The sequence below is a fragment of the Durio zibethinus genome, chromosome 24 (assembly GCF_047325235.1).
Source record: "Durio zibethinus cultivar Kanyao isolate XHJ-2024 chromosome 24, ASM4732523v1, whole genome shotgun sequence".
Taxonomy (NCBI): Eukaryota; Viridiplantae; Streptophyta; class Magnoliopsida; order Malvales; family Malvaceae; genus Durio; species Durio zibethinus.
The window spans coordinates 4489276-4499215 of NC_143185.1; the positions used below are offsets into that span (position 1 = coordinate 4489276).

General features: G+C 36.4%; 1 protein-coding gene across 4 annotated transcripts; it reads right to left on the bottom strand.

Annotated features, from left to right (window-relative positions):
• Nucleotides 1-255: 255 nt before the first annotated feature.
• Nucleotides 256-8334, bottom strand: LOC111316746 (uncharacterized). 4 transcript variants are annotated; one of them, XM_089753306.1, is made up of 10 exons: nt 8038-8334; nt 7005-7224; nt 4982-6808; nt 4484-4902; nt 4315-4400; nt 2255-4075; nt 1985-2033; nt 1636-1883; nt 1353-1460; nt 256-864 (listed from the first exon to the last, which is right to left on the bottom strand). In XM_089753306.1, the coding sequence occupies exons 2-10, from the start codon at nt 7195-7197 to the stop codon at nt 642-644; spliced, it is 4974 nt and encodes a 1657-aa protein (XP_089609432.1). In that variant the 5' UTR covers nt 7198-7224; nt 8038-8334; the 3' UTR covers nt 256-641. The 4 variants fall into 4 exon arrangements, with proteins under 4 accessions (XP_089609432.1, XP_022774578.2, XP_022774579.2 ...); XM_022918843.2 differs by having other exon boundaries at nt 1985-2045; XM_022918844.2 differs by having other exon boundaries at nt 7005-7354.
• Between the last annotated feature and the right edge of the window lie 1606 nt (nt 8335-9940).

Sequence of the window (9940 nt, forward strand, 5' to 3'; positions counted from 1 at the left end):
AGAGTAACCACACACGTGACTGAGGAAAAGATTTTTTTAAGTTAGAGAAGCATTTAACCAAGTAGTTGTGATCCAAAGGCCATTTAAGTGTTGGAAATGCCAAGTGGGAAGCCCTGTTACATATCTTGGATTATAAAATTCCAACCACTTATACCGGCCATAAATATTATCATATGCTGGTCTACCAGATGCCAGTCTCATGTCCTTCCAGCTGATAACAGAATAAACCTGAAAGAGTGAAAAAGAAGGAAGACAGGAAAGAGAACCCAAAAAAGGCAAAGATGCAAATATTATCCACGTTTTAGGCAAAGCTAAATTCCACTACTTACGTAATAAGTAAAAGACATTCATACTGATGATCCTCGTGCTCTTTTGCAAAAGATACTTAGAATACTCCTATTCTCCTTGGACTTCCATAAAAATATACAAGAAACAATATTTACTTTCTAAAAAATGACAACAATGGCCTCAACTCAAAATAACCAAGGGCCTCAATACAAGGTCGACCTGTCTGACATTCCATCATGCATTCTTGTCTTTCTTGCTTGCCAATATTGAGATTAGTGAAGAGAGAGATTGTGGACATGCAGAGAATAGATGAAAACAAGATTCAATTTGAGAGAGGATCGGTTAAATCATGATCACAGTGAAAAACATTGTACCCCTTCAGGTAGATTCCTAGGCATTGGAAGTGCTGTGACATATCTCTGTGGAACTGGTTTGTGGATTGCAGACACTAATGCGGCTCCAGAGGTATCTCCTTGTCCTCGGCTATGAAATCTGGCAAAACGGTTGATGACAGAAAAACGTTCCAGCTCCTGACATTCCACTCTGATGTCTAGAACTGACACTTTCTTGTCCAATCTGCATAAACAAATGGTATTCATGCAAAGAACATCATAAAGTTATAGATACAATTTTGCCATCAAATGAATAAATTAACATCAATTGTGCAAAAGGGCATTAAATCTGGAAAATAAAAGCAGTATTTCTTAGAAGGGCACTCCTTTATTTCAGGAGATGGGATTCTGAAAGCCACATCATTTATTTTGGCACATAATTTGATATTATATTACCATTCAGCAAATGATGATAAGGAAGCAAGTGAAACCATAGAACAGGAAACATGTTCGATTTATCAGCTGTAAGGAACCTTCTCCTCAGGAGTTGGAATGACAGGGCTTGGCCAATTCAATTGTATATTATATGATTGTGATCAGATATTCACAGCTCAACATATGGGGTATAAATGCAGCCATAATTTTTGTTTTGTGTCACTTAAGAGGCGCATTTCTCCATCACAAGAACAAGAATGGTTGCCAAATAGAGAAATTCATTAATGGAGTACATACCTTTGGAAGTTGTTTTCTAGTTTCTTAGCTCTATCAGTAAAATCTTCCATGACTTCCAAAATGTTCTGATCACCAGTTTTCTCAAAAGTTTTTAGCTTCTCAGAGGTCCTGAAAAACATATAATTCTTAGAAGGCAAGGCCAGAAATTTTACGAAAGTACCACCTCAAGTTTAAAATTAGTGTGCAGCCAAAGTTTACTTAAAATTAGCATTGTGCTAACATGCAAAAAGAATTTGTATTTTAGCCTCCTAATATATTCACAACTTGTAAGAACAATACTCACATGTCACTGTTGTAAGAGGTGAGCTGCATATTTTTTCTTACACCACAGGAAAGGTTGCATGCATCACCAAGGGCTACTCTAGAAACAAAGTATGATACACTATCATAGTTTGAGGTGGCATCTGCTCTGAGAATTGGTGCCGGAACAGGATGAAGCAATAGCTGCATAAGCTGTGTTGTCAAAACAAGCCTCCTTTTTGATCGAAGCATTGGATGCACATCTTCAAGTATTTCAACCTCATCTTCCACCTGCCAGTAGTAATGCAATGTTTAGATTCAATTTTAAATTCAACACATGGACAATATTTAGAGGCACTAAATTCCATTATTATCAAACTTGGAGCACACACCTTCTCACACAACCGATTTGTGGCCTCAGCCCATTCTTGTTCTGACACACTGTGGAAATAACTATAACTTAAAATTAAGATCATGAACGAATAAGGAATCAATAACTCACACAAGTAACCCAGAAAAATAGAGGGATAGAACAAAAAGACCAAAGGAATATAAATTGAAAATTTTCCAATCTCTGCAGCCAATATGAGTGGTGACAATAAAGTATCAATAATCAAGGAAACTAAAATTACTAAAAAGAAATGGGCAAAAATTGTAATGACCTGATATTTTGAGGTTTTTGGCAACCTTGTGACACTTCTCTGCGCCATGGCAGAAGCTCAGATGATATAGCTTTGCGCTTCTTCGGTCTTGTAATAAAAATATTTTGATTGTTGATACTTGACGGCAACACATAAGGAGCTGAAAAGTGTTCATTTGTCACCAAGGTAGTACCTAAGCTTGGCATGGAAATAGTAGCTTGACTAGCCTCCACAGCATCTACTTGTCCAACAGAGTCATGAATATGCAGATTCTGAGTAGACTTCAAGAGGGAGAACTGTCCAGAGGCAGATTTTGTAATCCTGGCATCAGACGTTGAAAGCATCTGCCCATTTCTGAAGGACCCATAATGCTTAAACCAAGAGGGTGCCATATGCAGGTTACCCTGGCAATGATGATTCATATGATTAGTTACATAAGAGCCGCTAGTAGATTGGCTCTGAGAACTATTTTGACCAAATTGGACCATCTCATGCAAAGGCATACTTTGTAGAGCAGTCTGTGGCAAAGCTTTTACAGTTGGATCTTCCCTTGAAGCTGTGAAGAAGCTTAGCATTTTGTTATCCCCACCTGGTGCTAAACTTGGACCACTATCCATAGAGCTTCTCAACCTTGAATTATGTTCATACAACTGCTGTCCAACCACAGAAGAAACCTGCTGAGAGTCATCGGTACTCTTACTTGGATCAGTCTCAGCATTATTTATCGCTTGTATTTGGTGCAACAGGGAGTAATTTTGATGGAAACTGTTAGATGGTTTCAAAGAATGGGCACCAGGTACAAAGTTTCTCTCAGAAGTCATGAAGGCTTGGTTATCATCATGTTTAACCCCATCAAGGACTTCCTGATTAGAAAGAGGCAATGATGAGGAAGAGGGCAGAGCACTTGCATTTAAGCAATGCTTTTGTGAAGGTTTTTCTCCTTGAGAGAAACTAGCTGGCTGGGAAGGGTCTGTCATATTAGAAGACATTTGCTGCGAGGACCTCTCTTGTCCTGCCTGAATTTCCCCATAACCACATTTATTGGAGTTTATACTACTATTTGTGGGATCCATGGAGGGAGGCAAGCTAGCAGGAACTTTTAGAGGTTCTAAAACAGAAAGATTCCGCTGAGTTGGTAGAGTTCTCCATGCATTTTGCATTGCTGAAAATTCACCATGCCCTGACATGCCTGGCATGATATAAGTCTGAGATACCTGTGAAGCTTCCAAAACTGGAAACTGTTGACCAAAATGATTGGAAGAAGTCTGTTGAGAAGTATCTTGAGAGGTGGCAAGGTTAACAGGGGGATTCCTACTAGCATTTGAAAGTGTCACCTGTAATGATTGAGATGCTACAGGTGAATTAGGCATGGGTTGCATTTGTGTTTGATTTCTCAGATGCGGAAGACTGGATGCAAAGGCTGCAGCTGCGCTCCCCTGCATGGTTGAGTATGACGAGACACCTTTTTCTCTGGACATACTCGATTTACCATCCAAATGTACTCTTTGAGACAACTCATGTGCTGAAGACGAAGATTGAACAGAATATGGAGAAGCTACCCATGTCTGATAGACCTGCCCTGATTTTAGATTACTTAGAGTCTGTGGTGAGCCCTTAGAATTGAGGAAAGGGTTTGAATTTGGCAGCTGTTGGGATGGGAGGGCCAACCTTAAACCAAACCCTTGAGAAGCGGCAGATGGGTTGTATAGTTGAGCAACGGATGTATAATCTTCTGCCTCTGGAACTTTAGCCAATGAATTAGATTCTATAAAGCCAGAATGTGCCATGACACCACCCTCCCTCGGAAGGTTAACCTTGTGAAGGAGCTCAAGCATATTTTGACTGCATAGGTTCAGTCAATCACATTTCAACATTATGTTGTAGAAACTTTAAGCACATAACAAGATGACAAGCTTTAGGCTTACACATGAGAAAAAAAAATCCAGTAATAGATTCTATTGCCCAACAAAAGCAAAATAAGGACAAACACAAATATTCCTACTTCTTTAATAGCAACCAATTTGTATGTTTAAGCTACGAATGAACTAAGCCAGTTAGTAGGAGATTATATATATAAACACCTTGTCTGAGCAGTAGTATTTGAACCATTAGGGCCAACTGATTTGATATCATCCCCAGAAGTTACCTCTTCTAAAGGTGAGCGCACCTGCAAAAAGGACAAATCATGTAACTAACCAAGAACATAAGAAAAAAAAAACACCATTGGAATTAAAAAATATCGTTATTTACCTCATTGAAGTTTGCACTGCCACTAGAAACATCACCAAAAAACTTGACCTGTCCAGAAAGTCCTTGGTCACGACCACTCAGTCCTTTAGAATTATAGCTGTCACTTGAAGCTTGCCGTTGGTAGCTCTTTTGCTGATTTACGTATATTTCACCTTCTCCCTCAGAAGAGTTAACAAAACCATGAGGCCCATTGCTTAGCTGATGCTGATTCTTATGTGTACTCTCACTTCCCTTGGGGGCAGAGATATCAGCATGTCTCATGTAATCAGATCTATTATTATCCATGACTCGTTGACCAGTTGACTGGTTATTATTTATCTGTGAATCTTTTCTGCTGAACAGATTATTATCTGAGCCAGATGGTACTTGCTCCACCCCTCCAGTTGATGTCTTTAATAAACAACCATCATTAGTGCTACCTGCAACCAATATTCACAGTTCCTTGTTAATATGAGAATAAATGCAGCAAAATTTCCTTGAGGTGAAGGGGGATACTACCATTATATTTAGTATAAGGCTGGCCAAAATCTTCATGTGAGGTAGTCCGCTGATGAGCACTACTTTCTGTGTGCACATACATCTGACCTGCCCAAGCATTATTTAAATGCATATATGACTGAGCTTGTTGACCTCCCTCAAAGGGTTGCTTCTGTTGAGTGCCACAATCTACCCACTCAGAAGTGACTTTGGGAGACTTCCTTTCAGAAGACCCATGCGATATATCATGAGGTAGATTCTCACCCTGATCAGTTGAAAATTGGGTGCCAGGCTGCTTAAAACCAGGGAAGGTAGAGCTTACACCAGAATAATTGAACATGGGCATAGATTTTGAACTAAAGGAGGAGGCACTCTGTAGGCTGCCATCAATCCAACCTGCCCGTTGCTTATCACTGTCGACAAAGTTTGAAAGCTGATTATCAGTTGACTGTTCAGTATTCTGAAATGTCAATCCACTCCACTCATCCTGTAGCCCAGTATCACTGCTAGAAGCCTCAGCCACAGCAGACTGCATTAAAGCACTCCAGCTCCCACTCTGAATAGATGGAAAAGAATTTGAAAAATCTGAGTTCTCCAACACATTGCTGAAACTTCCAGCACCTACATCAGTGCGCCTGCCTAAGGAGGCATCCCAGAAGTTATCATCCATATTATATAATAACTTCTCTTCTATCGGGTCTAAAGGAACCAAACCCTGAGAGGGACCAAGTTGTGTAGTTTTCTGCTGCATTGCAGGACAACCAGCTTGCTGTTGCCTTCCATTGAAGTCCTTGGCAGATGCATTTACTTGTGCAGCATTCTCGGCCAGGAAGCTTCCAGACATATTTCCACTATTTATGCTCTGGCCAGAGGCTGATCCAAACATATCTTTCCCCTGAAATCCTGGGTTGGATATTAAGGCACCTTGTAACATGTAGACCTGATCTGGTGAAACATTATATCGATCTCTTAAGAATGTACCTGATGACTGCATAGTAGGCTTCTGTGCTTGACCACCAGCCTTAGTCAAGAAATTGACAGCATCACTAGAGATTCCTTGTTGAGAATATTGACTCGTATTACTTCTGGCACTAGCAACAGGAGTACCGTATAAAGATGCATCAGGCTGCTGAGAACTTAGGCCCATTAAGCGGAAAGTCTGTCGTTGATCTTGTGGGAATACAACTCTGTTAGATACTCCTGGAGTAGTGGGCAATGTACCTTGCTGTACAATGTTCATAAACATTTGTGATGCTTCGTGAACAGGAGTTCCATTAATAAGAGGTGAGAACTGACCCGTGGCAGACTGTTTGGCAATAGCAGAAAGTTGGTTTGAAGTATTCTGCTCCCGCACATCACCGAACTGTTGAATTTGTTGTTGTCTCTGAAGATCTTGCAGCTGCTTGATCATTAAGTGCTGCTGCAACAACTGCATTTCATTATAGCCAGACTGCTGCATGGGGAGAGGTTGCTGAATACCCAGTTGTGGGGTGTTCAAAAGTTGTCGCCCTTTAAGAAAGTTTAAATCAGTAGAAGCTTCAGTAATTTCCGATCTTTCCGAATTTGTTGTCAAGGTGGGACTCTCACAAGACTCATTTTCTTGATGTGATTTAAAGATAGAAGAGCCTCTGGAAATCAAATTACACTGATCATAATCTGTATTTTCACCCAAAAACCCTGAACGATTGTGTTGCATCCCAAAACCCTGACAGTCAAGCAAGAAGCCATTTGTATTCAGTTGTTGGTTTCTGGAAAGAATTTGGGAACACTCAAGTGTAGGAGACGATTGTGTATAGTTTTGATTGTGCAGCACATTTAAGGCTTCACCACCATGTCCTCCCACGGGATCTGTGAATAACAAGCAAATATTATAGGTAGTTTAATCTCACGAAATGGGTGTTTTAAATAATTATAACTAAGCATTGTTTTTTCAGTTTATTTTCCCATTTCAGGATAGTGGTGCTATTCTTTATTAGGCAGAACAGATTTTCACCATATAAAAACATGCAGAAAAATATAGAATTAATAGTGAGAACATAGATACCTAATTGTTGCAAGCTGTAGCTTTTCAAATTGGAATTCTGGGTCGTGCCAATCTGTCTCAGCTTTCCAACCCAATGATTATAGTTAAGCACCGGCCAATTTCCATCCCCAGCTTTTGGCAGATGGTGGCCCTGGAAAGAGTTATCTAGCTCGAATAGACTGTGGATCCCGTCTTCAAATTCGTTATCTGGCATTAAACTCCACCCACCACTATTTTGTACCTATATGCCTTTGTACAGTATCAGTTTATCCATATAAAAGATCATCACAGCTCAAAAACAACTTATTCTACAGGAAAGTCTCCCAAATTACTCTCCAAATTGCCACTATTCCACTCATGAAGAGATCATCCTACATCATGACATTAGTGGGCAAGTAAGAACATTAAATAATCAAAGATAATGGCGAAAGAAAACTGCACTATTTAGTTCTTTATAAGCTGCTTTACCAACTTTTTTACTTCTATGATATACATTTTGATTTTGAAAAAATCATAATAAAAGTACATATCATGTTAATTAAGATTTATGCAAAAAAAAAAAAAAAATGCACACACAGACATAGAGAAGAAATCAAATGCCAACTACAATAAGACAGTCGGAAACTTTCAGTTTCCACCGACTTTCTTAGCAACCAAACAAAGCAAATAAATAAATAAATAAATTTTTTAACAATTTGTGAATTCCTCACATATTTAACAACTTTTTCCAAAAAAATAATAATAATAATAAACCACAAAAGAAAATTGAAAACGTTACATACCCCAAAACTTAAACTAATATTGACCCAAATCAACTAAATGCAAGCAGAAAGTAATCGAATTTAGGTCTCACCCCAAATTTCCCATAGTGACTAAACTGCAAATTTCAAAACTAAAAACCCTAAAAACTTCAAAAAAAAACACACAAAATTTTACACTTTAAGCTTATTTCAACATAATTAAGAAGAAAAAAATTGTCACTTAAATTAGTGAACTCCAAGCTAAATTAACAACAAGAGCAAAAAAAAAAAGCTGAAAAATTAAAAAAACTTACCAAAAAAAAGAAACAAAAGCTTCAGGCAAGAAAAAGTACAAAAGGAACTTAAGCTTCTGATCTGAGCCCCAAGCCAAAGAGCCTTTCTTTAGGGTTCTTCAAGAGAAGCTAAGAAACGGCAACTGCTTTTTTTAAAAATTAAAACAAAAATTAATTGTAATTGACAAGGCTAAGCTTAATTAGAGAGAGAAGGAGAAGGTTTGAAAACGACGGGATAGTTTAACTTAAAACGACGGTGGAAACACACACTCTCTTTCTCTCTAAAAATCTTTTCTTTCTTTTTGTTTCTCTCTCTATAATTGGATTTCGGACAGGGAAACGAAGATAAAGGGATCGAACCAGTGTCCAAATAAAAATAAATGAAAATTAAAAAAAAGGAAATTGTTTTTTTTTTTTTTTTTCAGAAGAAAAGAAAATTATTAGGTACGCATCAAAGGAAAGGTTTGGAGCTAGGGATATTAAAGTGTTTTGCGGGTGGAATTTTGAGTTATTTTGGACCGTTTGATGTAAATTGTACGGCATAGATTAGAAGAGATCGCTTTCACGAATGCGAGAAAAAGTGGATGGAAAAGCGGTCTCACGCGCTTTTTAGCACGCGTGGACGTTGGTGTCACTTTTTTTGCTTTTTTGTTTTTTTTGGTTACTTTTTGGAGGCTTTTTGGCCTTTCAAAAGGGAGTTGTGTTCTTAATTTTTAAAAATTAAAAGAAAAAAGAATTCGAGATTTGTCATTTTTTTAATATATATTTATGGTATTTTTTTTTTTAACAGTTTGGGTTTCATTTATTTTCCCGCCTTGAGTTTTAGCGAACCCAAGATAGTAAAGAGAATTTCTTTTTTCTTTTCTCATAATAATAATAATAATAATTATTATTATTATTATTATGGAGAATAAATGGGGTAATTTATTCTTCTATAGTTTTTACTAGTTTGAACCTAATTTTGTAGAGAATTTTATTGAGATTTAAAAACAAGGATAATGTCACATTTATTTGTTATTATACTATAGTTTTTTTTTAATATAGATATAGTATATGTGGTTAAAAACATATAATGTAGTATTTATACTATTAATCTTTGTGAAAATATGATACTTAAAACTAACATCTTTAAAAAGTTAACATCATTAACTAACAAAAATTATTTTATTTTTTATTAATTAAGAGTTGATATATGTTAGTTTTTTTTTTATTATATCAACATAAAAAACCAATAAAAAATTAATGATTTATATTCGAGGTATCTGTAACTCATTTATATTGAAGAACGTTAAGTAAAAAATTTTATAGATACGAAAAATTAAAAGAGGTATGAGAGTTGTTTATTTAATTTATGCATAAAATTGATTTTTTTAGTTTAATATAATTATTATATTTGGACATGTTTTAATGAATGAATAATTATCTAATTTATAACCAAAATTGTCTTTGTAGTTCAATATAATGATTAAATTTGGGTATATTTTAATGGATAAATTATCTTTGTTTTAGTTGTTTGTGATTTTTACCTATGGGGTAAATATTATTGACTTCCCTCATATTTAGGAGATATAATTTGCAAATGAGAATGAAGAATTGGAAATTGAAATTAAAATATTATTAGCTGAAAATAGAGAATTGAGTAGAATTTATCAAACTCCTATCCAAATATGCCAAACACTATTTAATGAAAAAAAATAAAATAAAGAGAAACCCACATCTTAAAAGTTGGATGGAACTTGAACTATGAGTTAGGCTTTAAAACAAAAATTAATTTTTGAGGTGACATTTTCCACTTTTGTGCATTTAATAGAATCTATCCCAAACAAGTATGACATGTGCTCCAAATCTCAGCTACATTGTTTTAATAATATTAATATCAATTATCAAGACTTGCACTGAAAATCAAGTAATTTGAGAGAAAAGA